At 49.3% G+C, this 26,934-nt stretch overlaps 11 protein-coding genes across 15 annotated transcripts; 8 read left to right on the top strand and 3 right to left on the bottom strand.

The window, feature by feature from the left end:
* Window positions 1-268: 268 nt before the first annotated feature.
* Window positions 269-1,675, bottom strand: LOC9647868 (auxin response factor 11). 2 transcript variants are annotated; one of them, XM_024685462.1, is made up of 4 exons: window positions 1,453-1,675; window positions 770-1,371; window positions 509-693; window positions 269-457 (listed from the first exon to the last, which is right to left on the bottom strand). In XM_024685462.1, exons 2-4 carry the CDS (start codon window positions 1,325-1,327, stop codon window positions 331-333), a joined length of 870 nt encoding a protein of 289 aa, XP_024541230.1. In that variant the 5' UTR covers window positions 1,328-1,371; window positions 1,453-1,675; the 3' UTR covers window positions 269-330. The 2 variants fall into 2 exon arrangements, with proteins under 2 accessions (XP_024541230.1, XP_002980201.1); XM_002980155.2 differs by having other exon boundaries at window positions 770-1,675.
* Window positions 1,676-1,854: 179 nt separating this feature from the next.
* LOC9647867 (5-exo-hydroxycamphor dehydrogenase) lies at window positions 1,855-3,572 on the top strand. The gene is made up of 6 exons (XM_002980330.2): window positions 1,855-2,120; window positions 2,190-2,258; window positions 2,335-2,519; window positions 2,576-2,702; window positions 2,763-2,840; window positions 2,900-3,572. The coding sequence occupies exons 1-6, from the start codon at window positions 1,866-1,868 to the stop codon at window positions 3,314-3,316; spliced, it is 1,131 nt and encodes a 376-aa protein (XP_002980376.1). The 5' UTR covers window positions 1,855-1,865; the 3' UTR covers window positions 3,317-3,572.
* A 136-nt stretch (window positions 3,573-3,708) lies between these two features.
* Window positions 3,709-8,372, top strand: LOC9647484. The gene is made up of 9 exons (XM_024685236.1): window positions 3,709-3,808; window positions 3,864-3,948; window positions 4,026-4,576; window positions 4,645-4,743; window positions 4,809-4,979; window positions 5,032-5,922; window positions 5,985-6,067; window positions 6,174-6,348; window positions 6,411-8,372. Exons 3-9 carry the CDS (start codon window positions 4,061-4,063, stop codon window positions 8,370-8,372), a joined length of 3,897 nt encoding a protein of 1,298 aa, XP_024541004.1. The 5' UTR covers window positions 3,709-3,808; window positions 3,864-3,948; window positions 4,026-4,060.
* Window positions 8,373-8,510: 138 nt separating this feature from the next.
* LOC9647866 (DEAD-box ATP-dependent RNA helicase 21) lies at window positions 8,511-12,623 on the bottom strand. Of its 3 annotated transcripts, XM_024685360.1 has the most exons (24): window positions 12,021-12,623; window positions 11,895-11,954; window positions 11,721-11,800; window positions 11,623-11,669; window positions 11,422-11,567; window positions 11,259-11,368; window positions 11,122-11,200; window positions 11,034-11,075; window positions 10,862-10,981; window positions 10,736-10,798; window positions 10,502-10,667; window positions 10,349-10,435; window positions 10,220-10,302; window positions 10,103-10,168; window positions 9,994-10,049; window positions 9,848-9,926; window positions 9,738-9,797; window positions 9,493-9,680; window positions 9,293-9,443; window positions 9,153-9,233; window positions 9,033-9,096; window positions 8,890-8,975; window positions 8,759-8,828; window positions 8,511-8,701 (listed from the first exon to the last, which is right to left on the bottom strand). In XM_024685360.1, the coding sequence occupies exons 1-24, from the start codon at window positions 12,588-12,590 to the stop codon at window positions 8,649-8,651; spliced, it is 2,607 nt and encodes an 868-aa protein (XP_024541128.1). In that variant the 5' UTR covers window positions 12,591-12,623; the 3' UTR covers window positions 8,511-8,648. The 3 variants fall into 3 exon arrangements, 2 of the variants coding, with proteins under 2 accessions (XP_024541128.1, XP_024541129.1); XR_002993595.1 differs by lacking the exons at window positions 8,511-8,701; window positions 8,759-8,828; window positions 8,890-8,975 and having other exon boundaries at window positions 9,298-9,443; XM_024685361.1 differs by lacking the exons at window positions 10,862-10,981; window positions 11,034-11,075; window positions 11,122-11,200; ... (4 more) ...; window positions 11,895-11,954; window positions 12,021-12,623 and having other exon boundaries at window positions 10,502-10,681.
* Window positions 12,624-12,698: 75 nt separating this feature from the next.
* Window positions 12,699-13,451, top strand: LOC9647865. The gene is made up of 4 exons (XM_024685310.1): window positions 12,699-12,828; window positions 12,900-12,947; window positions 13,016-13,222; window positions 13,273-13,451. Exons 1-4 carry the CDS (start codon window positions 12,718-12,720, stop codon window positions 13,276-13,278), a joined length of 372 nt encoding a protein of 123 aa, XP_024541078.1. The 5' UTR covers window positions 12,699-12,717; the 3' UTR covers window positions 13,279-13,451.
* A 309-nt stretch (window positions 13,452-13,760) lies between these two features.
* LOC9647483 (CO(2)-response secreted protease) lies at window positions 13,761-17,288 on the top strand. Of its 2 annotated transcripts, XM_024685305.1 has the most exons (8): window positions 13,761-14,517; window positions 14,572-14,973; window positions 15,039-15,147; window positions 15,207-15,690; window positions 15,747-15,847; window positions 15,912-16,263; window positions 16,310-16,532; window positions 16,589-17,288. In XM_024685305.1, the coding sequence occupies exons 2-8, from the start codon at window positions 14,787-14,789 to the stop codon at window positions 17,119-17,121; spliced, it is 1,989 nt and encodes a 662-aa protein (XP_024541073.1). In that variant the 5' UTR covers window positions 13,761-14,517; window positions 14,572-14,786; the 3' UTR covers window positions 17,122-17,288. The 2 variants fall into 2 exon arrangements, with proteins under 2 accessions (XP_024541073.1, XP_002980373.2); XM_002980327.2 differs by having other exon boundaries at window positions 13,761-14,973.
* A 365-nt stretch (window positions 17,289-17,653) lies between these two features.
* On the top strand, window positions 17,654-19,432 carry LOC112349937 (pentatricopeptide repeat-containing protein At4g02750-like). The gene has a single exon (XM_024685235.1). The coding sequence runs from the start codon at window positions 17,654-17,656 to the stop codon at window positions 19,430-19,432; it is 1,779 nt and encodes a 592-aa protein (XP_024541003.1).
* Window positions 19,433-19,902: 470 nt separating this feature from the next.
* On the bottom strand, window positions 19,903-21,713 carry LOC9647864 (uncharacterized protein sll0103). Its single transcript, XM_002980153.2, has 2 exons — window positions 20,283-21,713; window positions 19,903-20,222 (listed from the first exon to the last, which is right to left on the bottom strand). The coding sequence occupies exons 1-2, from the start codon at window positions 21,694-21,696 to the stop codon at window positions 19,984-19,986; spliced, it is 1,653 nt and encodes a 550-aa protein (XP_002980199.1). The 5' UTR covers window positions 21,697-21,713; the 3' UTR covers window positions 19,903-19,983.
* Window positions 21,714-22,075: 362 nt separating this feature from the next.
* On the top strand, window positions 22,076-22,662 carry LOC9647863 (pathogenesis-related protein 1C). Its single transcript, XM_002980326.2, has one exon. The coding sequence runs from the start codon at window positions 22,091-22,093 to the stop codon at window positions 22,592-22,594; it is 504 nt and encodes a 167-aa protein (XP_002980372.2). The 5' UTR covers window positions 22,076-22,090; the 3' UTR covers window positions 22,595-22,662.
* A 2,189-nt stretch (window positions 22,663-24,851) lies between these two features.
* Window positions 24,852-25,644, top strand: LOC9647862. Its single transcript, XM_024685309.1, has 2 exons — window positions 24,852-25,300; window positions 25,356-25,644. Exon 1 carries the CDS (start codon window positions 24,883-24,885, stop codon window positions 25,291-25,293), a length of 411 nt encoding a protein of 136 aa, XP_024541077.1. The 5' UTR covers window positions 24,852-24,882; the 3' UTR covers window positions 25,294-25,300; window positions 25,356-25,644.
* A 152-nt stretch (window positions 25,645-25,796) lies between these two features.
* LOC112349936 (pentatricopeptide repeat-containing protein At3g29230-like) lies at window positions 25,797-26,807 on the top strand. The gene has a single exon (XM_024685234.1). It carries the CDS (start codon window positions 25,797-25,799, stop codon window positions 26,805-26,807), a length of 1,011 nt encoding a protein of 336 aa, XP_024541002.1.
* The last annotated feature ends 127 nt before the right edge of the window (window positions 26,808-26,934 follow it).

Genomic DNA, 26,934 nt, shown 5'->3' with positions numbered 1-26,934 from the left:
GGTACACCTCATCAGAATTTATATCTCACTCCTTTTGCCATCCCCAAAAGAACACACTACTTCAATACCAATGAAAAAAACAAGGTTAAACCAACCTCTTAACCTTATAAGCCATAAAATGTTCTTAGAATATTCTTGTGGTTTGTGTCACTATTGGTGGCACTAACATTCAATCTAAGGCCATATGACATGTTGCTTGAAGCAAATGTTACCACGTTCTAACTGATAGCATATTTTTGCTATCTAATGTAAAATGTATAGATAGATATCCTCAACAAGGGCTTTAATGACAATCAATAAGAAGTGATATGAATATTCTTAATTATGATTTTAGGGCATGTTGAGGGTTTTAGTTAGACAAGTCGACAGCGGTGTTCCAGCGTACTCTTCGCTGGTGTAAATTGCAACCTCGGATGGCGAGATGATTCTAATGCCACGGACAGAGGTCACGAATTCCCTGAAGGAAAGTGCTTGGGTGAGAATTCTGGAAACTGATTATAGAACTTACTCCCAGCGATCGTCCCCTACAAGAAGGATGTCACCGTCATTGTCCATGTAAACTAGCTGCCAGTGTGAGCTTTGATCCAGCTGACCCTCGAGACCAAACATCCTGGCTAGTTCGCTTCGCAGCTCTGCGTAGCTGTTAAACCTTGCGATGTTTAGTGACCTTCCAATGGAACCCAGCTTCAATACCTAGGATCATGAATCGATCCATAAGCAACTCCCAAGCCCGTCATAGCCACGAAATTTGAAAGATATTTGCACTTACCTTCGTGTAGGATCGAGGCTTCATCTGTTTGAAGCTGGAAGAAACTCTTTGAGCGTTTTGATCGTGGTGATCTCCTCGAGCTCCATGAGCTGCACGTCCCTGTGAGCTATACAAGCTTTGCCTTGAAGAGGTAGCACCGCCATCGCCCAGAGCTGGCATCGATGATGACGTAGTTTCGTTCTCATGGAACTGCGTCTCAAGGAATGGAAATCCAAACGGTTGAGCCTGGGAAGCCGCTGGATGATTCACTGGAGGTTGCAAACTCTTGCCACCGAGCTGGAAGTAGTAGTGCTGGTGGTGATCGTAGCGAGTTTGAGGCCTAATGCTTTGGAGCTGCCAAGGCTGGAGTAGCCCGGACTCTACTGCATGCTGAGCCTTGATTTGTTGGAGCAGTCTAGCATCGAAATTCTGCAAGGAATCCACCGCTTCGGGAAGACTACTACTCACCGCCACCGCGGATCCATAATCGCTGGAGGTGGATGAATTCACTAGAGCTGCTGCGTAGCTGCTGGTCCAGTGATTCCCGGTATAGTTGTGGTCCTCCTTGTTAGAATCCATCTATCCATGTTCTACACGGCGAAAAATCGTCCTCGACGAAGATCCTAGCAGCGAAACGATGACGATTCCACACAAATCAACATCTAGGAGCTGGAATCCACTCACATTCTCCCTGGATAACCTACCATTGCTCGATCTTGATCTTGCGAGCGGCGATGCTAGCGCTGGCCGCGGCGCCTCGACGCATGGAATGCCATGGACATACCGGCGCGATCGATCGCGCGCCGCGTCGTCGATCAATTCTTTCTTTCTCGAAAACCTAGCGCCTGGAGGGGGAGAGAAAGAAAGAGCGAGAGCTTCGTCTAGGACGGAAAATGTCCCATCTGACCGAGAGAGAAGAGGCGGATATTCGCTCGCCGCCGTACAAGCCTCCTAGGTGATGGTGCCACAAACCATATAAATTTACACGCACTGCTTGACAAATGTGGAGCACTTGTCGGTGCCGATAGATTTGGCGGCAACTTGCCCTAAAAGCCCCTTTCAAAAAGATGCGCTGCCAAAACCCCGAATATCCGCAAATATTTTAGGGTTTATTGAAATGATTCTCGAGAACACGTGCATCTTGCTCCACGGCGATGGCGCCCTGGCGCTGGAGCGCTCCAGGATCAGCAGCGGCGACATGGAATCCGGCTCGGTGCTGCTGCGGATGATCGCGGCCGAGGTATGTGGCACTGACGTTCATCTCAAGCATCGCCGCCTTGATACCGTGCCCTATCCGATCATCCCCGGGCATGTTGCTGTGGGGCGAGTCGTGGCCATGGTTGGCTCGGTCAGGGACGTGGATGGAATCCAGGTAACCACTGATTTTTCACCTGCATTCTTGTTATTTGCGATGATTTTTGCTAATCTTTTGGGCTATCAGATAGAAGAGGGAGCAGTGGTCACTTACCTGGATGTGATCGACACTTGCAATTCTTGCGTTTCATGCCTGGTACATTTTTTCTTTTCCTTTTGTTTGTATCCCCATTCGTATTTTTTTGGTGCTCGCTGTTCTATTGCTCTTCCAGGTGGACAAAGAATCCACTCGCTGTCCGAAAAGACGTGTCCTGGGAATCACTTGCCGTGCGGATCCTCGCGACGTAAAAGGCCTGTTAGGTGGCTGGTCTTCTCACATTTATCTTCCTCCCAATACCAAAATCATACGTTTGCCAGAAGTTCTTCCTCCTCGGGTCTTCATGGCTGGAGGATGCGGGTACGCTCTTGTCCTTTTCGCTGTAACTTTTGACTCGTGGATGTGCTGCTGGATAGGCTGCCGACTGCTTTGCATGCGATCGAGCGAGCTGGTATCAAGCTCATGGACCGTGTTCTAGTCCAAGGATCCGGCCCCGTTGGCTTGCTGGCAGCTCTCCTGGCACGTCTGAGTGGAGCATTCCAGGTACTTTCAAGCTCCACCCTCCATTTCGAGCCCATCATAAAAATCCCGATGGCATCACAGGTGATCGTGACGGGGGCTCCGGAACATCGCTTGGAAGTAGTGAAGAGATTCGGGATTGACTCTACAGTAAACATCGAGGTGAGAAAAGTAACCACAGAAACAACATCTGTGATTAATGATTTTCCTGTCTCCTCCAGAAAGCGGCACCAAGTGAGAGAGTGGCTATAGTGCGGGATTTGACAAACGGCCGAATGGCGGACGTGGTGATTGAAGTGACTGGACGGCCCGAGGCCATTCCCGAGGGGATGAGCTTCTGCCGAGACGGTGGGACTTACGTTGTGGTGGGGCAGTACACGAACAACGGAGACGCTGTCGTCAATCCCCATCACCTCATCAACCGGAAGCATCTCACGGTGAAAGGGTGCTGGGGGTCGGACTTTAGCCACTTTTACAAGGGAGTCCAGCTCATGGCCAAGCACGTCGATCTGCCTTGGGACTCGGTCATCTCCCAGACGGTGAGGCTTGGGGATGTGGGGAAGGCGCTCCAACAGGTGGAGAAGCTGGGCATTTTCAAGGCGCTGGTTGAGGAGCCCGAGGCCGAGAAGGCGTCGTGATCGCGCTATTGATGACAGAGGCCTCCTCGCTCGGGGACACGATCTGACAGGAGGAACCCATCGACTTGGAAGTCACGGTAAAGAAAAGCTTGACTTTGATGGGAGAATCGCTCTGGTCGTGTTCACAGCTCTCGTGGTGGCACTGTTCATGGATTGGCGAGATCTTCCTTGGAGTGGAACTCTTAAATTTTATTTTCAAGTGCCACGGCACTATAGTATATGCTAATACCACGTCACCCGCTAAAATGCCACGCCACCATCTACTTAATGCCCCACGTCATCAGTTAAATTTATAAGCGTATACTTTATCCACTGGTATATGCTAATGAAGGTTCTTTTTTGAATTTTAGGTCTGGGAAGGGTGGTGCGAGAGAGAAGGGAAGAGGGTTTTAGGTTTTGATGATCGAGGGAATGGATAGCGCCTGGCTGTGCGGGCGCGATGTCGGTGATGGGGACGAGTTTAGGGTGCGATAATCCGCAGCGCGCGCTGAGGTAAGATCGTTGCGAAACCCTGGGGCGATGTCTTGATCTGGTCTCCCTCTAGCAGCGCCACTGAGGGATTGTTGTCTAGGATGAGAGGGAATCCGCAATGCGGCGTAGGGAATGGCATGGAGCATTGTCCAGCATGTCAGGTGAGAGAGATTTGGAACCCTTGCTTCTTTCTCTGTATCATATGCTTATGCAAGTTTCCTTGTTGTGTTCTTGACAGGACGATGAAGAAATCCCTGTTAGGACGTATGTAGGATGACCAACAGTGCTTCACTCGGGCGCAATGGCTGTCCAACTCGAACGAGCATGGAGAACATCAAGCAGCCAAAGTATGGATATGCCCGTGCAAGAGGAGAGCTTCAGCGTGGTGGCTCACGGGCAAGATCACACGAAGCTCAAGCGTCTCCGTTGCCCAAGAGCCCACAGCACCACCATCACTCCAAGGTTTCAAAGGCGAAACGCATGCGTTTTCTCACGAAGTCGGACAAAGGCTGGAGTTGGCTGTCGGTGCAAATGCGTGACGTTGCCTCGGAGGTTAAGATGGGAATGGCCAGGAAGGGAGAGCTTCCACAGGAATTGGTGCAAGCACTCTGGGGCCGTCAAGGGCCGTGTTGCAAGGGACAGGAAGCACTGGCCGACCACATTGATCACAAGCTCGAGAAGAAGCTAAAGTCCAAGGGAAAAGGAAAGCCAGGACGTAAGCCACAGAAGCCTGACACCAGGGTCTATCCTGACGAGGATGATAAAGCACTTGAGGATGATGCTCCAAAGGTACGTTTCTTTTCTCTAGTTCTTTTATGTTATCTATGCAGCGGGCTGATCGACAGCATGTGATGCAGACACGCAAAAGTAGGCAGAAGAAAATTCCTGAAACCTTGATGGACGTGCTGCTGGCAAAATGGGTTTATTTTGACCATTCGCATGCGGATGTGTCGCAGGTTAGATCGTTGTTTTTTTTTCTGGCTTGCTTTACATATGGTTCAGTGCTTGCTTTATGTCACAGGTTGATAAGCACATCCACGCAAAGTATTGTGAGAATGCTTTTGGTCACTTCCTTTTCCCCGATGGCCGACAAGTTCATGGTTCTTACAGCGTTCCCTTGAGCTACTTGGTTCAAGAGCTACGGAAGCTGCTGACACACCTCAGAAGCAAGATTGTCAACACGCATTACAAGGTACGTAAACAACTCTTTGTTACTCGTGGTTCAATGCTTTTCATTTTTACAGGATCTGCCTATTTTCAGTCCGCCAGAGCAACAAATCCTACCCGAGTTTGAGCCTCCAGAAATGAAGCCTCTGCCACAGCTGTATCCCATAGACGGCCTTTTTTCCATTCCAACCGAAGAATCCGAGGGGATTGGTCCTAGCCTTGAGCTCCCGGTCTTTGAAGCCCCTGTTCCCAAAGAACTTCCTGCTCTTGATTTGCCACCCCCTCTCCGCGTCTCACCTTTGAAAATTCCGCCTCAGCCAATCTTTCTGGAAGATGAAAACAGCATCGACAGAACCTTATACAAGGAAGATCCTCTGCCAACTTACTATGCCCCTGAGAAACTTCCTTTGCCTCAATGGGTGGAACCCAAACTTCTCGACTTCCCGAGTGCTCCAATTCCTATGAAGGTTCCAGTTTTACCGATGCCAGTTATGGAGGCTCTTCCGCCATTTGTTGCTCCGATTCCTGAACCTCGGCCTTGTGAAAAAGCCTACTATGCTGTCGACGAGAGCTTTGGTCCCTGTTGTTGCGAGGGGAAGTGCATGCCAAATGTCGACATGTATGCTAGGAAAGGCAAGCCTTGTCAAGCCAAGCCGAGAGCCCTCCTTCCTTATCCAGAGTCACCTTATCCTCTACCTCTAGTGTTGAAACCCGAACCCGTTTTCCTACCACCTGTAGGCGAGCCACTTCCAGAATTCCATCCTCCCGCATTGAAAGTAAGGCCAGCTTACGTTCCACCACCTCCGCTCGTGTTGCCTCCATGGAAGCCTCCTCCAGCTCCGGATCCTATAGGATATCTTGCTGGACAGAGGCCTATATTCCTTATAGACGCCAGTGGAACCATGGCTAAAGGAGGTATGAAAATGGCTCATGACATCCTGACTGCGGTTTTTTCTCCCAGGGGCCAGGTGAGTATGTCACACATTGGCTTTTGATCAAGTTAGTTACTGAGTTTGCTGATGTTTTGCAGGTTGCCATAGCAGCAACGCATTTCGACATTATCATGTACTCGTTTGATGCCTGGAGTTACGCTTCCATGGAGAACTACAGGCTGTACAAACAAAACACCAGAAACACTGCGTCACCCCGGTTCTGGAGTCCTCAGGAGGTGAGAAATGGTATTTTTCTGTCATTCTGCTAAACGCAAGGGAACATTCAGGCAGGCAATGATAGAGAAAACGCCTGCCAGCCTTGAGGAGGCGCTGAACTGGGCATTGCGTTGGGGAGCAGGAGGCCCAACGAATCTGCTGAAGGCTCTCGATGTTTCTTTTAGTCGGAGCTTTTGTGATTGCATATATCTTCTCACTGATGGAAAGCCAGACAAGCCTGTTCTGGTATGGTTTCTCATTTGTTGCTTTAGAAGTTTATTTGACATTAACTATTGTCATTGTCTCAGGTGATGCAACAAATCAAGAAGCTTCTAAAGATGCAAGGCGCTGTCACCCCCCTGTACACAGTTGGATTGGGGACGACGAAGTATGGAGAACGTTTCCTGCAGAGGATCTCCGAGCTAACTGGAGGCGTTGTAAGACATGTCGACCGGAATTGGGCAACAAAACCGCCGCCAGTGTCAGGGGTGGCTCTGGAAGACATGCTGTGGGCTAAATCCATCATAGAAGGCGAGCAACGGAGGAACATCGTTCGTGGTATGGTTGAGACGATACACGACCTTGAGGAGAAAGTGAGGCTACGTTACGACAAGGAAAGAAACGCACCTCGGCTAGCAGCTTATCAGAAGAATCAGAAGAAAATGGAGGAGGACTACGAGGCGCTTATAAAGTCAATTGACGAAGAAAACGAAGCATTGCTAGCGGCTGCCAAGAGGAAGTACGAGGACGGCTGCAAAGATATCATTGCAAGGAACATGGTACTGCACGACTTTGCCAGGGAGAAGTGGTTGGAGGAGTGCCGGCGTGTCGAGCAGCTGAATCAACGCGCTGTAGAAGAAATCGAGAAATGGAAGCGCCAGGTGAAGCACATTGACGAAGAGAACGCAAGGCTGGTAGCCGAGGCCAAAAAGCAGTACGAGAAGGACGTGAAATGGGTGGAGGAAATGAACGCGCTCAGTCTGAAGCAAGCAATGGAAGAGTACGAGGTCGATTGTCTCAAGAAGAAAACAGCATTCGAGTTTAAAGTCAAGGAGACCGAGAGGCAGCAGAAGGAGATGGAAGAGACAGTCGCGACCAGGAACAGGATCAACCAGGAGAACCACGCAAAAATGGTGGCCGAGATCACTCAGACGAACAAAGAAACAACAGAAAAAGCTCACGCGGATCACGCAGCGAGGGTGGCGTACATCGAGTCGGAGAACGCGCGCATCAAAAAGGAGTCGGAGGACGCATTCCAGAGCACCTACGACAAAGTAAAGCTGGAAAACGCTCGACGAGTAGCGGCTCTCAAACAGAAGATCCAAGACCTCAAAGAGAACAAGGAGAAGACACTGTCGACTTACAAAGCAGAGCTAGCAGCAGCCATGGCGGAGCACGAGGCACAGTCCAAGAAGTTTGCCAAGCTCAACCAGGAGACCGAGGAGCGCGCAAGGGCGAACTGGAAGCTGGCGTGCGAGGCAGTGGCTGCCGAGAACATGGCGATTGCAAAGGCCGCAGTGGAGGAGTACGAGCGGCAATCCAAGTTCGTTCACGAGGAGAACATGAGGCGCGCCAGTCAGATAGCAGCGATGCTCAAGAAAAAGGCCGAGGTGGAAGCTCAAAACGAGGAGGTGACGAGGGTGAAGAAGATCCAGTGGAAGGCGGCCTGCGCACAGGCGGAGGTCGACTACGAGACGGATGTAACACGGGCGAAAGAAGAACACGAGAAGCTCTCGCTGGAGGTGAATGCCAAGAACTCGGAGGCTTTCCAGGAGGCTCTGCTGGAACACAAGGCAAAGGTGGCGGCGGTGAAGAGTTACAACGAGACTATCCGCCCGTTTGTGGAGGCGTCCATCCTCGTCAAGGCGGAGATAGCACGCGTGGAGAAGTTCATCCGCTACATCGGCAATGCGTGCCTGGATCCAAACCGCAAGTCCACGGACACGGCGTCGGATCTAAACGTGCTGGGGAAGTCCGAGCAGGGAATGGAGACCAAGATCTTGGTGGAGGCGCTGCAGGAGGCTTACAGTACCAAGCGCGAGGGTGGTGACTACGTCCAGAGGCCCAGTTTCTACTCGGGCAAGGACTTCTCCGGGATGATACCGATCCATCCACCTCGAGCACCACAGCACCACTGCCCGGACTTGGATGGCCACGTCCGGTTGAAGGAGCTGGAACTGGAGAGGTTGAGGCTCGAACTAGAGGAGATCAAAGCCGAAGAGGAAGCCAAGATATCCAAAGAGAAGGACAAGCCGCTCTTCAGATTCTAACACTTCGACCAACAGGAAAGAAGAAAAAGGTACCTGGCTCGAGGATTGTGAATACGACCGTGTACAGGGCCACCATCGTGTACAGAAGAGAGAAACAACGTTCCAGTTTTGCCACGGCACATAGAGATCATCTGTAAGTTTGAGAGAAAAAAGTGTTTTCGTTTTTGTAAGTTCTTAGCTAAGTTTCGGCTCTACTTATTTTTCGCCTCAAATGTGTAGAGCTTACCAACAAAAGAGAGAGAAAAAAAAACCGGAAAACTATGTACAAGGCTCGTGTTAATGAGCATACAAGGTTTCGTTCCTCCGTAGTGGCCGGTCGGGTATAGTTCCTGTGCACGAATCAAGCGTTAGTATAAAACTAGAGCGAAGAAAGCTATGGGATTTACCAGGCTTGAATTTGGAGGCCTCGTGTCTCGACAGCTCTGGAGGAACAGGACTGTTGCTCTGCACAAGCATCTGCGTGAAAAGGAAACCTCTCTAAATCAGCCACAAGCACACGAGACTATCAGAGCGTTACCTGCTTTAGATCGTAAAACACTTCGGTATCTCCCAAAGTTAAGAACGTCGTGGCCACGCCAGTCTTGCCCGCGCGACCAGTACGACCTGGAAAAAATGTTTAGCTCTCAGAAACCGCGGGGAAAAACAAAAAACTAAACTTACCGATCCTGTGCGTATACATCTCGATGTTATTCGGCATATCAAAGTTAATGACATGGGCTACGTCCTGCAAACTCGACGTGAGTTGTTTTGATTCCAAGAGAAGTAGAATAAGAAACCAACCGGGATATCGATTCCACGACCAGCGACGTCGGTGGCAACGAGGCAGTTGTAGCGTTTGCTACGAAATCCTTCTAGGCTGATCTGTTAAAACCACGGACTACGTAACAAAAAGAACCAAAAAGAAAGAGGAGCCTTTGGACCTCACGCTGTTCTTGAGTTTTCCCACCGTGCAAGGTCGTCACTCGGTAGCCCAGCTTATCGAGTTGCCTTGCTAGACCGTCGGCAGCTTTCTTGGTGTTGACAAACACGATGGCCGTCTTATCCGCAAGATCATTCAACATGCGCTGTAATCTGCAATGAAAAAAAGAGGTGAGCTCCAATAAAAGGTATATGTACAGACCTGTCGAGCTTCTCAGAATCCTTGACCATGAGAACATTCTGCGTGATGAGATCCGTTGTTTTTCCAGCAGTTCCAATTGTAACTACGACCGGATTACGTAAGTACTTTCGTGCAAGTCTTTCCACGGCAGGCGGCATCGTTGCACTAAACATGTAAGTAGTTCTGTAAATCTTTTTCTCATCCAGTTCCTACAAGAGATCAAAACAACTTAGTACGACGTGTATGAGACGCTCATACTTTCATACCGCGTCCTCGTTCTCGGGTTTGAGATTACTAGACGGCATAGCATCAAGAACACCGACCACCTGCATTTCTTGAATTAATTCTCAATTCACATAAGAATGAGAACATGTACCTGCGGCTCAAACCCCATATCGATCATGCGGTCCGCTTCATCTAGTACCACGTAGTTGCACTGATTGAGAACCGCATATCTACACACACACACACACACACACACACACAATCGTTTCAAAGTTACAGGAAGGAGTGTCGTTCTACCTGCGTTCGAGGCAATCCAAAAGCCTTCCAGGCGTAGCAATCACGATCTCGCAACCCTGAAAGAAAAGAAAATCTTGGTAAAATGCAGCACTATATAAAAATGAGAAACCTGGCGAAGTTTAAAACCTTGCTCCTCTATTGATTGTCCTCCAACAATTGACACCACATGTATATCCTGATAAACAGTGCAACTGGAAAAATATATAAAAAGACAGCAAAATCGTACCAAATAATGTGCAAATTTCACAGTTTCTTCTTCAATTTGCTGCGCAAGCTCCCTCGTAGGAGCCATGACAACCGCATAAGGTCCTAAGAAACACTGTTAAGGATACAGAAATTATACAGAGCATAGTACCTTCGGCTTCGTTCTCTTCAGTCATGGGAGGAAGCCTTGATATGTACGTGAGCATTGGTAGCACAAACGCAGCCGTTTTGCCGGATCCTACATGCAACAGAACAAAATAAGCTGTAGAAACGAGAAAAACAGCTCTCTGATCCGCTTTCGTACCCGTTTCCGCAATACCAATGACATCTCTTTGTTGAAGACCGAGTGGAATTGCAGCCATTTGGATGGGAGACGGATTCTTGTACCCAGCCTTGTTAACAGCCTTCAATAGCTCAGTACTAAGGCCACCTTCTTCCCAGTTCCGCATAGGCCGCGGGATGCGGGATCCCTACAACGACATTCCTGTGAGAAGAATGAACAGTTTACGCAATAGGCGCATGGATCACAGTTTTTCACCTTGTATGAGATGTTGAAATCCTCTCGGAAAATACGCCAATCTCTTTCAGTCATATCCTCGAGCTGGTCAAGCCAAGGACACAAGCTCATCTCAGTAAAGTAAAAGATTCTGTTAAGTTTCATCACCTTCTTCTCTGACCAATGCCGATCTACACGCATATCAAATGCATCGTATGCATTCGCAGCCTCTTCCTTGAGTTTCTGAGCCTTTGCTTCCTCCGGCTTTTCTTCAAGTCCCTTGGTTGCCTATCATAATTTTTCATATTAGATTCGCTTGAAACAGTATGAAAACGCGTACCCGTATTTCAGCTCGCAGGTCCTTCTCATTCTTTGCAGCAAGCTACACAAGAAAGATCAGTCACAAAAATGTTTGACATATATCCGACCTTCTTTTGCTCCCTTCGATCCATGCCGGCACGAAATCCTCGGCCAAAAAGCAACTGTGCTTCGTGCGGATTTTGATATCTGAAAGAGGAAAAGAAGTATCAGACCTCAAACTAGAACGGCAACTTTCTGTACGTACATCGGGTTCATGTCTCTTGAAGTATCTTCTGTATTTTCCCAATCGAATGAGAATCTGAACTTTTCGCTTGGCTTCACAACACGTTTCTTTAGCTTTTTTGTTCCAAGATACTGATCAAAAACGAGTTAGAAGGGATGGGAAATAAAACTACTAGAAATATTACCTGCTCTTTGATTGCATCCATCTCTTTCTCTCGTTCTCTGTTAGCCTGTTTCTCGACGCGTTCACGCTCCCTAACTTTTGCTTCCTCTTCCCGTTGCTCTCGGCGCTCGCGGTCTCTTTCACGTTCAAGATCTCGCTGGCGAATATCTGAAGAAAAAAATACGTAAGAACGGAATCGCCTTTCGAAAAAAAACAAAGTTACCTTCTTGAGATTTCTGTGTTGTATACAATTTCCGCTGCTCTTCGACCCTGCAAAATATAACAGAGAGTCATATCAAGCTAAACCGCAACTCTGGCTACCTCCGCTTATGTTCGGAGGCTTCTTCTTCACGTTTTTTAAGAGCAAGTTCCTGCCTTTGCTCTTTAGTGAGAAATAGCGGCTGCCAAACATGTAAAGTTACATTAACACTACCCACGAAAAATGCAAAACCCATGCAGAGCAAAGGGAAAAAGCACAGTCGAACGAGCATTCACCTTAGACTGTTGGAGAGCATCCTCCTTGCGCTTCTTCAACATATCCTCCAAGGAAATCGGCTGGAACGAACAAACGCAAGTCTTCTAAGCACGCAAAGCAAGCGGAAAAGCGAGAAGCAACTTTACCTCTGCCCGCTTGGATTCTTCCTGAGTAGTCGTGGCAGTCGTGCCAGCAGAAGCCTGATCGTTTTCATCGTCTCCACTCTCCCCAAGTTCACCACGAGTTTCCTGGGCTTCACTGGCTAGCTCATCCGACTTCTCGCTGTTTAGCACCTCCTTTCTATCCTTTCTATCTCGATCCACACTCCTACTCCTGCTCCTGGCATTCCCAGCCTTGAGACGATCACGGCTTTGGCTCCTCCTACTTCTCCTCTCTCTACTCAAGCTCCGGCTGCGGTGCCGACCCCGGTGCTGCTGCTGCCTCTCATTCCTCCTGGATTTGGCAGCGGCATCACAGCTAGGGCTCTGGCGCTTCTCCACGCCGCGCTTCCTCTCCGCGCTCTCGCTCCTGCTGCGCTTCCTCTCGCGATCCCTATCCCTCTCCCGCGATCCGTCGTACCTGGTGCTGTGGCCGCGATGATGCTCGTCTCTGCCGCCCGGGGGGCTCCTGCTGCGAATGCGCTTCCTGGAGGATGCGCTAGGGCTGCCGCGATCCGCCATGGCCTCCCTCCCCCGCTTGCCAGCTTCGGGCGCCATGGCCACAAACCCTAAACAGGGGCCCTAGGGCTGAGTCAGCTTAATTAATCAAGAAAAAGCCACACACTTTATTACTTTAAACCCTTCCATCTTAGGTCAAAGAGGAGAGAGAGAGAGGGGAAGAGGAATGGCGCTTTTGGGTATGAGCACCGAGGAGTACACTTGGCTTTTCCAGCAATTCCAGCTACCCATGGAAGAGCGCAACACCAAAGCCATCCTCACCAAGCATCTGGAGGAGGTATGGCGCTGGATCGAGCAAAGAATCGTGCAAATGGATCACTGCTCTTCTCCATTCTTGTCATCTTGAAGGTGCTCAGGCTGCATGGAGTTCGCAGCAAGCTCATCTTCCGGAGCAAGGTGGGAGTCGTTTTTCTCCTCCTCGATCGCGATCGGCTTAGGAGCTTTTGTTCTTTGCATGATTCCAGGGCCAGATGCTCGAAGCCCTGGACAACACGAGGATGATGAGCATGATGCGCTCCACAGTGGGTTCTGTCGAGATCGCGGGAGCTCCCATCAATGCCAAAGCCGATCTCAAGGCGCTCAAGTGGAGCGACGGGAAGATCCTTGAAGTGGCGAAGCTCGAGCCTCCTCAGCGAGCTCCAATCGATCCCATGGAACAAAACCCTCCAGAGGTACTTCGCCTAGAGCTTGTTTGCTTCTCTATAGTTCCGATCTTTTCCAGGCTTGAAAGAAAGAGAGAAGCGCGTGCCGGGGCATCACAAGAAGAAAAAGGAAGCTCTCTTCTTCAATCGCTTCCATCTCCCAGCATCTTTTCTCGAAAATGTTCTTGAGCGAGCTCCAAAACCGTGATGCCGCTGTTCTATGAGAAAAGCCACGATATGCTGATATAGAGCTTCTTCATATCCATGCCTTTCTGGGACGAGATCTTGACAAACACAGTGCTCAAAGGTGATGATCACTGCATATGCCCAGATCGGGGATTTGCAAACGTTGCATTCAAAAATGCCAGAGGAAAATAACGCAACCTGGTTCACTAAGGTGGCCGCGTACTTCTCACGAAGGATTGTTTGTGGCCCGAGCTTGAGAGACGTTTGATTTGATGTCACAATGGAATGTTGGAATTCGATGGTTTGTGGATTTGCCCAAGCTGGGTGCTTGGAGGAGGCCAAAGTGATGCTTGAGAAGCAACCACAACACAGCCAAGTTTCGTATGCTCCTCTAATGCTTCTTTACAGCGAGAAGCAAACGATCGATTATCTTATGTCAGTGTTCCAGCGGCTTGTGGAGAGGAATGTTGTGGTAATGGACATTGCTCATATCAGCAAATGCCCGTGGAGGGGATTTTGGACGAACGCTCTCTGTAATTACTTGCTCTCAAGTAATTACATGCTTCTTGCCAGTACGCGACCGTTTGAGGCACTGCTGGATTATGGAGAACGCGATGGAAGGAAGCATCATCTTGAAGTGGAGCGAGCAAGAAATTCATGGATGGAGATGGATTGGATGCGCAGCCGCAACGGAAGGAGAAAGTTTTTGCGTGCTGGAGAGTGGTATCATGCTGTGGCACACACATCGCTGATGTGCATTTGCGCAGCTGTGATGAAGGCAAGAAGCAACGTGGCTGCTCGAGAACTGTATTCTAATGCGGAGAAGATCCGAGTTTTCGAAGGCCAAAGTCTCCGCACCTGAGATTTCTGCGAGAATCAGTGGGACAAGCACCACGGAAGAAATTGTATTTCTTCTCGTCAGTGGACCACCAGTTCTAACGAGACTGGACTAAGTGCGACCCCACCGTAGCGTCTTCGTCTTGTTCATTCTCCAGTGCTCTTAGAGGTCACTATATAACGTAACCCGGATCATCCAAAATCCGAACTTGGAAAGCGGAATGGCCATCTCTGGTCTTTTTTTCATAGCTCTAAGCATCGTCTCGTGGAACAAGGCAGCAGGCATCGAGGACAAGCGTCAGGTACTTCACGGCCATCTTTCTACATATATTTACTACTTGGTTCTGTTTTCGCAGATTTATATCGTGTACCTCGGTGGAAAAGGGAGTCGCCACAGTTTGCAGCTGGTCCACAGACACGGCAAGATTCTCGATTCTGTCAAAAGCAGGCAAGAAGTTATCGTGCTCCAAAGTATAGCCCGGACTGACTTTAAAACTTACACGACAGTGAAGTCGAGTCCCCTGAGATCGTGTACAGCTACAAGCATGGATTTGATGGATTTGCTGCCAGGATGACCCCGAAGCAGGCAAAAGCTATTGCAGGAATGCGGGACGTGGTCAGTGTGTTCCCGAGCAAAACTCTGCAGCTGCATACAACGCGGTCCTGGGACTTCCTGGAAACGTTTTCGACGGGTCTCTCATACTCGAGACGCAGACTTGGAGCGGGAGCCGATGTCATCGTTGGCGTGATGGACACGGGTACATAGATTCAAGAGTTGACAAAAGTGATATATATCAATCAAGTTGCTCTCTCTTTCCTGAAGGTATATGGCCAGAGTCTGCAAGTTTCAGCAATGATGGAATGTCATCTCCTCCCAGCCGATGGAAAGGATTCTGCAACAACGCCGGTGTGAATCCCGTGAAATGCAACAAGTAAGTTTCACGATAGTACCGTTCTAAAGACGAAAGAAAACGAATTATTTATGGAGCAGCAAGATCATCGGAGCTCGTTTCTACAACGCGGAGAGCGCAAGAGATGAAATAGGCCACGGATCACACGCTGCATCCACCACGGCTGGCAGCGTCGTCTCCAACGCGAGCATGAAGGGTGTTGGCAGTGGAACAGCCAGGGGTGGACTTCCATCGGCCAGGCTCGCAGTGTACAAAGTGTGTGGGATCGATGGCTGTCCCATTGCAGACGTCCTCAAGGCCTTTGATGACGCTATGGACGACGGGGTGGATATACTATCGCTTTCGCTTGGTACCTTGCCGCGGAGCTACGACGAGGATGGCATCGCGATTGGAGCCTTCCATGCCATCCAGCACAACATCACTGTGGTTTGCTCCGCTGGGAATTCGGGTCCCGACGAATCGTCCGTCTACAACTCGGCCCCTTGGATTTTCACGGTCGGAGCAAGCACCATTGACAGGTCCATTGCGTCCGACGTCTATCTTGGAGATGGAAAGACTCTACGAGTGAGCAAAACCTTGGCTTTTCTTTCTCATCACCTTTCTACTACTTCACTGCGCAGGGAACGGCCTTGAGCTTTCAAGCTCAGAAGGAATCACCTTACAGCCTCGTCCTTGGCTCTTCCATTCCTGCTAATGAATCTATCCATGCCTCAGCAGCCAGGTGAAAGTGGTCTAAACTCTCTCTTTTTTGTTCTTTCAAAAGTGGCTCATAGCTTACTTTGCAGCACCTGTGATCCAGACAGTCTAAATCCCAAGCAAGTAGAGAACAAGATCGTCGTCTGCGAGTTCGATCCCGACTATGTTTCCACGAAAGCAATCGTGACATGGTTGCAGAAGAACAATGCCGCTGGTGCCATTCTCATAAACGACTTCCACGCAGATCTCGCTAGCTACTTCCCCTTGCCTACGACCATCGTGAAAACAGCCGTGGGAGTCGAGCTGTTATCCTACATGAACAGCACCACCTCACCAGTCGCTACACTGACACCGACAGTGGCAGAGACTTCCAGTCCAGCTCCAGTAGTTGCCGGATTCTCTTCAAGAGGTCCAAACTCCATCAGCGAAGATATAATCAAGGTACCACCTAGCCATTCATTATCAAGATCATTGGTCTTTGTTGCAGCCTGATATTACTGCTCCAGGAGTAAACATCCTTGCGGCCTGGCCGGATATCGTTCCAGCGTACTATGAGAACTACGACACGAACAAGCCCGTTTTTGTCAAGTATAACTTCGCCTCCGGAACCTCCATGGCGTGTCCTCACGTCGCGGGAGCCTTGGCCATGCTAAAGTCTGCGTATCCTTCTTGGAGTCCCGCGGCTCTAAGATCGGCGATCATGACCACAGGTAACTCTCTACCACCTTTCTCTTCCCCAGCCTCATACAAGCCTTTGAATCTCCAGCGACAACTCAAAACGACGGCATACTCGACTATGATGGAAGCCTGAGCAATCCATTTGCTTACGGCTCCGGCCAGATCGATCCCTTGAGGTCTCTAAGTCCAGGACTGGTCTACGACGCAACACCCTCCGACTACGTCGCCTATCTCTGTGCCACTGGCTACAGTGAGAGCAAAGTCAGGATGATCGCAGGACAGAAGAACACGAGTTGCTCCATGAAGAATTCCAACCTCAACTATCCTTCCATCGCCTTCCCGAGATTGAGCGGCACACAGACCGCTACCAGGTACCTGACGAGCGTGGATTCTTCTTCGTCCTCCTCGACTTACAAAGTAACAGTCAAGACACCATCGACGCTGAGCGTGAGAGTGGAGCCAACGACGCTCACATTCTCGCCAGGAGCAACGCTGGCCTTCACTGTTACTGTTTCGAGCAGCTCCGGCAGCGAGAGATGGCAGTTTGCATCCATAACTTGGACGGATGGGCGACACACGGTGTCCAGCCCCGTTGCTGTGAAGACCATGGCTTGCTCATGATTCTTATGGAGTAGACGGGGTTGCGAGGCAGAAGAGTTGACAGCATGCCTTTCACTCCCGACGACGTTTCATGTGACTACACAACGTTGTGGAGTGTGGGAACGAGTAGTCAGTAACATCTTCTACTTACAACATGGTCAAACGCTCAAGATTCGAGCAAATCCTTACATCCTTCTTGCTAACATCACATTCTAGAGCAGTATCATCACCAAAAGCATAATTGTCAAACTCCAGATTCAAATAGTATATGAATGAACTTAAAAGACACTCGGGCGATGAGAGCTAGTTTTTAAAGACATCTGTCAACTTAAGTTTGCAGCGGTTTCTCGAAAATGTTCTCGCGATCATAACAGAATCCAGCCTTTAAGTTCCATCCAGTTTCAGTCGATTCAAACCAGGTGTTCTTTCTTGCATGATCTTGAAGAAGGTAGGGCCGCAATTTAACAGGAGTAACAAGTTTTGGAGCGACCAGTTGATCGGGATCCATGGAAGAAGAGGCGATGTTTCAAGAGCTCGCCGGGTTTTTGAGAGCATGGAAGATCCGGACGTTTTGTCCTGGAACGCCATGCTCACGGCTTACACGCACAATGGATTCATGGAGCAAGCAAAGCGTTTCTTCGATTCCATGGAGCAGCGGAGTGTGGTGTCGTGGAACATTGTCCTGTCGGCACTTGGAGAGCTCGATGATTGTTGCTACGAGAGTTTCTTCGAATCCATGCCTTGTTGGGACGTGATCTCCACAAACACGGTGCTCAAAGTTCTCACTGAGCATGGAAAAATCGTCCAAGCTCGTGATATTTTCGACAATATAAGCGAGAGGAACGTTGTGTCGTGGTCAATAATGATCACTGCATATGCCCAGGTCGGAGATTTGCAAACCTCCGAGAGCTTCTTTTTAAAGATGGCAGAGGGAAACACGATAAGCTGGTCGGCTATGGTGGCCGCGTATTCTTACGAAGGATTGTTTATGGCCAGAGCTCGAGAGACGTTTGATTTGATGCCACAAAGGAATGTGGTGTCTTGGAACTCGATGGTCTGTGGATTTGCCCAAGCTGGATGCTTGGAGGAAGCAGAAGTGATGCTTGAGAAGCAACCGCAACACAACCAAGCGTCGTATGTTCCCCTTTTTCTTCTCTACGGTGAGAAGAAAAGGATCGATGAGCTCATGTCAATGTTCCAGCGGCTTCTGGAGAGGAATGTTGTGGTTTGGACGTCGCTCATATCAGCATATGCCCGTGGAGGGCAGCATAAAAAGGCGAACGATACCTTTGAAAGAATTCCATGCAGGAACACTGTGTGCTACAACATCATGCTTCAGATGTACCGCGAGAATCTTAATACTGAGAAAGTTTGCGAGCTTTTTGGCGACATGCCTCAGAGAAACTTGGCTTCGTGGACGACTATACTTCAAGCAAACGCGGATTCTGGTAATCTTTGCATGGCCACAACGACATTCTGGAAAATGCCGGGGTGGAGCGTGATAAGCTGGACTTCAATGGTGTGTGTGCTCGTGTCCAAGAGGAAGTTGGAAGAAGCGAAAGTTTACTTTGAGAGGTGCCCCATGCGTGACCTCATGTGTTGGAACGCTGCAATTTCAGCTTTAGCCACTGCTGGATATCTAGATCAAGCAAAATCTTTGCTCGAGAAAATCCCGGCGAGCAATAAGCTGTCATGGACAAGCATGGTAATCGCTTGTGGAGAGAATGGAAACGTGACTCAAGCCAGAGATTTAATCCCTTGGAACGCTTCTCAAGAAACATCAGTCTTGAATGCTCTGATCGTAACGCATGCCCATAATGGCCATCTTTTCGAAGCAAAAGAAATCTTCGACCAAATGCATGAGAAAAACACGGTTTCCTGGAATGCTATGATCGTTGCTTATGCTCAAAAAGGTTGCATCCAAACTGCGTTGGAGCTATCGTTCAGGATGTGCGTTGAAGGTGTCAACTGCGAGGAGACGACAGTCACAGGGATTTTGTTTGCGTTTAGCCACGAAGGAATGCTCCAGGATGCGCTGTCGTGGTTTAGATCCATGGCTTTTGATCACGACTTTAGACCGTCAGTGGAAAACTTCCGATGCATGGTAGACATTCTGGCGAGAATGGGAAGGATTCACGAGGCAGAAGAGTTGATTCACAGCATGCCATTCACTCCCGATGACGTTTCATGGGGAAGTTTGCTGAGTGCCTGTAGACTACAGAACGATGTGGAATGTGGGACACGAGTAGCCAGTAACATCTTCTACTTACAACAGGATCAAAAGCTCCTTAGAGCAAGTCCTTACATGCTTCTTGCTAGCATAACAAACTAGACAATGTGTATAAATATTTAATCGAAAGGAGGACAGTCGGTTTCATCCGCAATTGCTACCTCTCCTCTCTGAATTGAACAAGATCTATTTGTTTCTCTGAAGAAGACTACCAATGATTCAAGTTTTTGCTGGTCCTCCTTCGATTGATAGACAGTAGGCTTCTTGTTCTTAGCAAAGGTAATTGTATGGGCTGATTGTCCACACCAGATTTCTGAAGTAGAGCTTTGAAAACCCCCCAGTTTAATCAGCATTGATGGGAGCTCCCATCATCTTGACTGTGGAGTGCAGCATCAGGGCTTCGAGCATCTGGCTCTGCAAACTGATTGAGGAGAAAAGTCCAGAAAACGATAGCATTGCAAACTCCATAAGAAGGCCCAGTGCTTTCACGTCGGGCGCTTAGGTATGGGCCGTTGACTATTTCTTGTCGTTGACCTGACCATTGGATGGGGAATGGCTGGATCTGGATCGTGTTGGGCCAGAAACGCTTGCTTTGGAGTTCGGAACACACTTATGCTTGTCAAGTTCGAGCTTTGTCAACTTGAAATCTAGATCTATCTCTTACTCTTGAATTTCTTGGATTTGTCCAGCATATCTACCATCGCCGACGTTCGGTACGACTCATCATCTGAGGATGTCTCTTGTACCAGGCTTTCTGAAAGAACCCCACCAGTGCTCATTCTTTTAGCACTAGCACCAAGACAAGGAGCTGCATTGCTCCGTGGTTTAGCACCAGCACCTCTGCCCCCTCTGCCACCTCTGCCACCTTCGAAAAAGGCGGGGCGCTTCCGTGCTGATTTAAGTAACAAAATTCACAAGAGTTAGAACACAAAAGACATCCAAAATGTCTTACCTTTCGCCTGGTACGAAGCTCGCTGGTTGCAGTGAGAATTCCCCTTGGCAAGCAGCACAGCATGTCCCTCGGAGTGGTAATAATCCCGCTTCATGCACTGGATCAGCTCGTCGAGTTCTCTCACCAATCTCCTGGACAAGCCATCGCCAGCTCCAAACGCTCGGGAGCTCTCAATCTTTTGTTTCACGTCCACCAGCACTTGCTTTGCCGACGCCAAGCTGCCAGACCCCAGCTTACGAGCGGCAGCCATCGCCTTCGAGGCACTCACACGGTTCTTCTGCCTGTCCACCTCGATCTTTGTCGCCTCCTCTTCTTCGCCAGCTTTGAGCTCCTGGATCACCAAGCTCGAAGTTGCAAGCTGCTGGGTCTTGTTCGACTGCCCGGGGTCTTGAAAGCTTCCCTCAACTTTGAGAAGTTCCATCGACAAAGAGCTCGAGTCGGAGCTAGGCAGCAAGAGCTCCACCAGGATATCTCTCTCCTCTTCCGCATACAGGGATCCAAGCTTCACCGTCGCAGCTCGATCTCCATCCATGGCTGTCGTCCCGGCGGTGGCCTCCACACTCCTGATCTTCGCTCCGCCACTCGCCTCGATGCAGACTTCCACTTCCTGTGCCACCACGCTAAGCAGCCCGCCAATGCACTGAGCAAACGCGTGCTGGACGGTGGACTCCTCTTGCACGTAGCAAAAGCTTCCGCCTGTGGCCTCCGCGATACTCAGCATGGCCTCGGGATCATGGTCACTTCCAAATCCGAAAGTGTGCACTGGAACCCGCTCACTGCAGTCCTCGAGGTAGGAATCCACTGGAAGAACTTTGCATCGCTTGAACGTGATCGCATTGTCCATCCCGTCCGAGAGAAGCATGATGCTCGACACCGGGTTCCTATTCTTGCGCCGCGAAAGAAGATCGAATCCAGCCTTTAGCCCTGGACGGATCTCTGTTCCTCCCAAGCTCCGGAGCTTCTCCACTGCACTGAGTGCCGCGGCTCGACCGTCGTGAGTCATCCTCTTGAGACCGAGATGGACTTTGGGCTCGTCCGAGAAGGAGACGATCGCGAGGCGGTCCTGCTGTCGCAAATTCCGGATCACAAACTCCATGGCGGTCTTGACGAGCTCCAGCTTCTGGCCGCGCATGCTGCCGCTCACGTCCAGCACTGTGACCAGATCGACCGGGGCGCGAGCATCGGCGGCGGCCAAGCTATCGTCTTTGGGAGCTTTGAGATGGACGAGCGCTGTATAGCATCGCTCTTTTTCTTCTTCTTCTTCTCCCCTGGCCTTGATCTTGTCGACCTCGCCGATGATCTTGAGCTCCGGCTGCTCGCCAATCACTAGCCAGCCTAGCTCCTCGCTAAGATGGACGATCTCGTCTTCCTGGAGCGTGCTGCTTACCTCGGAATTCTCAAACCCTGCCGCCATGTTCTCTATCTATGACCTAATCGAAGAGAATCATATACTTGCATACTTTTCTTGGTATATTCGTTAATTTGTAGGTCATCTTTATTCTTGATGATCTATGATCTATAGAACTATTTAAGTTCCCAGCAACCATCTTGTGGAATTCTGGAAGGTCATGCCGGTTAAGTCAAGTCACTGACCCATCTCTTGTCATTGATCAAGAAAAAAACGAGCATAACGACGTGGAAAATCTCGTGCGAGCAAGCAAGACTAACATTAAGAAGAAATGTATTTGCCGTATCCAAAGGGAGATCCCCATGCCTACGCTCTGCTTTATAAGAGGATGGTCTCCCACAGTAAGTTTTCGTGCTCCTATACTCTTTAGTTGTGCAATCCGCGTTCTAGTTTGATCGCTATGGGGGGAGTTCTTCGTGCAACTCTAATGGTTGTTGTGATCTATGGCACTGGATTTCTCCACGCAGGTCTTGCAAGCACGGAGAGTGATCTTGTCGACGCACACAACTCCGCGAGATCTGCTGTTAATGTTCCTCCGCTGGTTTGGAGCACGCAAGTTGCCTCGTATGCGCAAAACTGGGCCTCGACTCTCCAGGCGAGCTGTCAAATGGTCCACTCTAAAGGGCCGTATGGCGAGAACTTGTATATGTGGAGGGGGAGCGATGGCTTGGTGGCGCCTCCAGCCACGGACGCAGTCAAAGAATGGGTGAAGGAAAAGGCTGATTACAATTACGCATCAAACACTTGTGCTCCGGGCAAGGTGTGCGGGCACTACACTCAGGTTGTGTGGAGGAACTCGGTGCGAGTGGGATGCGCTCGAGTGAAATGCAATGGTGCGAATGCGTACATTGTGAGTTGCAACTATGATCCACCAGGCAACGTTGGAGGCCAGAAACCTTACTAAAGATCGATATGAAAATAGTTATGTATGAAATAAAGATGAAATATCAATAAATTTGCTCTGCTGTTTTTGCTCTGCCTTCATGCTACCAACGAAGGGATTGAAGACGTCAAGCAACACCATTCTGCTAATCAGGTAGAACGCAATTCTTTTCTTGTTTCTTATTTCTTAGTGACTCAGACAAACTGGAGGACGTGGGAAGTTCTTGTATGGGACGTGTTTGTACCGAATGGAGCGATATCATTGTGGGAAACGATTGGTTCTCTTCTCAAAAATTAAAAATTAAATAATTTGAGTGCTTTTTATTTATTAATCATATTGATAACTTGTAATAAAATTAATCTTGTGTTATAAATTATAAACATCAGATTAACTTAGAATATACTAGTAAGTGGTTAAGAAAGTTTATAAATTATAGATACAAAATGAATTAGATAGTAAAATATCCCAGAATATTTTAGTATATTTTAGATACAGGTATACTGTTAATAGTTTTGTACGTGTGAGATTTGTTAATTTAAGCTGGACTTCCTTGTCCATGACCAAGAACAACCAGGAAAGTGTATTGCTTTTACTGAAAGAAAGTCTTCACTCCTCACTCCTTCGCTCTTTGTTTATGCTCCTGGCTTGGCATCTATAGCCGCATTGTGGAGCAAGCTTGATCAAACTTCCGTTGGGTCCCAGTAATGAACACCTAGGGCAAGAAAAGTTGGGAAAGAATGGAGATTCTTTCTCTCGATCGGTGTCAAACACCGAGGTGGCCGAGTTCGTGGCGGCCAAGCAGCCAGGCAGCGTGAGCGAGGCCCAAGCCGTGGTGGCCAAGCTCACGGCGGCGCCGCTGGCCAAGCGGTGCTGGGTGTGCTACATGGGCAACGAGGACTACGGCAACTGGCTCCGGGGCACGGTCAACGGCCGCCCGGTATCCTTCATGCTGAGCCAGAACTCGGACAGCTTCGTGTCGGTCAATGCGGTCAATAGGCTGGGGCCGACCACGACGCTATGCCGCCCGTTTTGCGTCAAGTTCCTGGGCTGGAACCCCTCTCCGCCCCACAATCGCAAAGTTCGCAAACTCAAGTTTCAGCTTGAGGGCGGGTACAAGGGCTGCATGGATTTTTCAGTCATGGATCTGATTCACCACGATTTCGTCCTCGGGCACCAGCTCTTGAAGGTGTGCTCCGAGGCGATTTACAAGGACGATGATGGTATCATCAAGGTCGACTTTGGATTAGGTGGTGGGCAGAAGTTTACCTCGCCGTTCCACCAGGGGCGTCTCCAGTTTGAGGAGTAAACGGCGTGAGTTTCTGCTCGCTTCTCTTTTCAGTTCTGTTAACTTGCAGGTGATGAAAGGGCTTGGACATCGTCCAGAAGTATCCTGATGGTGTTTTGGAACTGTGACCTTAGGCTGGCCAGCTCATGCACATCAACTCTGGCATCAAGCTGCAAGCTCCAAGACGTATCCAGGTATGAGACTTCTAGGAGAGGACCTGAACCTCCGCTCCCTCTACCACGTCCTCTCGAGAAAGAGTACCAGGTGCTCGCCGATGTCATGCACTGGCATTGCGTCTGTGCCCTCGCCTCCAGGAAAATAGCCCATGACAATCACCTAGTAAGAAAATCTGAAAACTGATAGCAAACCTTCTAGAGACCGATATCGTATTTGTCGAGCTCCTTTTACATAGCGACTCCTCTCGCACTCTTTTGCAGGCTCTGGACGTCAGGGCGGCCAACAAGCAGGTTCTGTTCGGCCTGGCACATTGCGAACTTGAGGAAGTCGAAACAAGGTTTTTGATTCCTCGCTGTAACCACACTTGTCATCGTTGTTCAGGTGGTGAATAAGATCAAGCTACAAGGCTCAGAAACTATCAAAAAGATCATCAAGGAAAACAAATGTACACGTACCATGTCTGAATAATGCATGGGTTTGGGGCCGAAAAGAACAAGGTGCGAATATTCCCTGCTAACGTTCTTGAAGATCTGGAAAAGAGTGTAGTGCCGGGATATCTCAAGCACAGCCCTGAGGATTTGGATGCGGCTCTACATCTTGAAGGTGAGCACCACCAAACGCTCAATGCAGGGTTTTAAAATCACGGGTATATTCTTCTCCTGAAACGGTCCTAGGGCAAGAAATGGAGCTTCTTCCTCTCGAGGTATGCAGCTTTCTCCAGTCGGTGCCCAACGCTGAGGTGGCCGAGTTCGTGGCGGGCAAGCAGCCAGGCAGCTTGAACGAGGCTCAGGACTTGGTAGCCGAGCTCACGGCGGCGCCGCTGGCCAAGACGTGCCTGGTGTCCTTCATGGGCGACGACGACTATGGCCGCTGGCTCCGGGGCACGGTCAACGGCCGCCCGGCGTCCTTCATGCTCAGCCAGAACTCGGACAGCTTCGTGTCGGTCAACGCCGTCAACCGCCTCGGGCTGACGACTTCGCTGTGCCGTCCGTTTAGCGTCAACCTGCTTGTGGGGAGCACCGCGCAGCCCAGCAATCGCAAAGTGGCGGACCTCGAGTTTGAGCTCGAGGGCGGGTTCAAGGGATGCCTGGATTTCGCGGTCATGAATCTGGCTCGCCACGATTTCGTCCTCGGCCACGAGCTCATAAACTTGTGCTCCGAGTATGTTCTCAGCTTTCGGGATGGCATGAAGGTCGAGCTAGAATGCGGAGGGCAAAGTTTCACCTCCCGGTTTCAGCAGGGCCGTCCCCAGTTTTAGGTTATCCGTAAGTTTACAATGAAGTTTCCGTCGTTTTCTGAGTTCTCATGTAGACTCTCCAGGTTGTCGAGGGTCATGAATCGTCGAGAAGATGTTCTTGGATGTTGTGTTTTTTCCATTGTTTTCCATTGTTTCATCGCAGAGCTTGTTTCCATCGTCTTTCCATGTTTTCCATTGTTTCGTATAGTTCTCTGAGTTTCTCTTTACGTGGCTCTTTGATTAGTCACGCTTTCTGGTCCTGGAGAATCGCCCCCAGCTGCTTCCAGGCCTGTCTCCTCTGTGCCATTAAGAACGCACTGGGCTGTGATTAAAAATCCAATGAAATCAAAAGCATTGGTTTGCAGATCAACATATGCTTTTTTTTTCTTTCTCCCCGAGCGGACAAAGAATATAAGAATTGTAATCTATTTGGCCTGGATGGCTCTAAATAGGCCTGAATCAGCATTGCAACTTTGGCATTAGATTCTCTTTCACCTCTTGAACCCATCCCGTGGCCATTGCTCATGCCCAACCAGAAAATCATGCTTCAGATGTACCGCGAGAATCTTAATACTGAGAAAGTTTGCGAGCTTTTTGGCGACATGCCTCAGAGAAACTTGGCTTCGTGGACGACTATACTTCAAGCAAACGCGGATTCTGGTAATCTTTGCATGGCCACAACGACATTCTGGAAAATGCCGGGGTGGAGCGTGATAAGCTGGACTTCAATGGTGTGTGTGCTCGTGTCCAAGAGGAAGTTGGAAGAAGCGAAAGTTTACTTTGAGAGGTGCCCCATGCGTGACCTTATGTGTTGGAACGCTGCAATTTCAGCTTTAGCCACTGCTGGATATCTAGATCACTTGCTCGAGAAAATCCCGGCGAGCAATAATCTGTCATGGACAAGCATGGTAATCGCTTGTGGAGAGAATGGAAACGTGACTCAAGCCAGAGATTTAATCCCTTGGAACGCTTCTCAAGAAACATCAGTCTTGAATGCTCTGATCGTAACGCATGCCCATAATGGCCATCTTTTCGAAGCAAAAGAAATCTTCCACCAAATGCATGAGAAAAACACGGTTTCCTGGAATGCTATGATCGTTGCTTATGCTCAAAAAGGTTACATCCAAACTGCGTTGGAGCTATCGTTCAGGATGTGCCTTGAAGGTGTCAGCTGCGAGGAGACGACAGTCACAGGGATTTTGTTTGCGTTTAGCCACGAAGGAATGCTCCAGGAGGCGCTGTCGTGGTTTAGATCCATGGCTTTTGATCACGACTTTAGACCGTCAGTGGAAAACTTCCGATGCATGGTAGACATTCTGGCGAGAATGGGAAGGATTCACGAGGCAGAAGAGTTGATTCACAGCATGCCATTCACTCCCGATGACGTTTCATGGGGAAGTTTGCTGAGTGCCTGTAGACTACAGAACGATGTGGAATGTGGGACACGAGTAGCCAGTAACATCTTCTACTTACAACAGGATCAAAAGCTCCTTAGAGCAAGTCCTTACATGCTTCTTGCTAGCATAACAAACTAGACAATGTGTATAAATATTTAATAGGTTTCATCCACAATTACTACCTCTCCTCTCTGAATTGAACAAGATCTATTTGTTTCTCTGAAGAAGACTACTTTTGTTAAAAATGCATGTGACAGAAGGAGCA

This window comes from Selaginella moellendorffii, unplaced genomic scaffold (assembly GCF_000143415.4).
Source record: "Selaginella moellendorffii unplaced genomic scaffold, v1.0 SELMOscaffold_44, whole genome shotgun sequence".
Lineage (NCBI taxonomy): Eukaryota > Viridiplantae > Streptophyta > Lycopodiopsida > Selaginellales > Selaginellaceae > Selaginella > Selaginella moellendorffii.
This window is presented reverse-complemented; position numbering and strand designations above follow the sequence as displayed.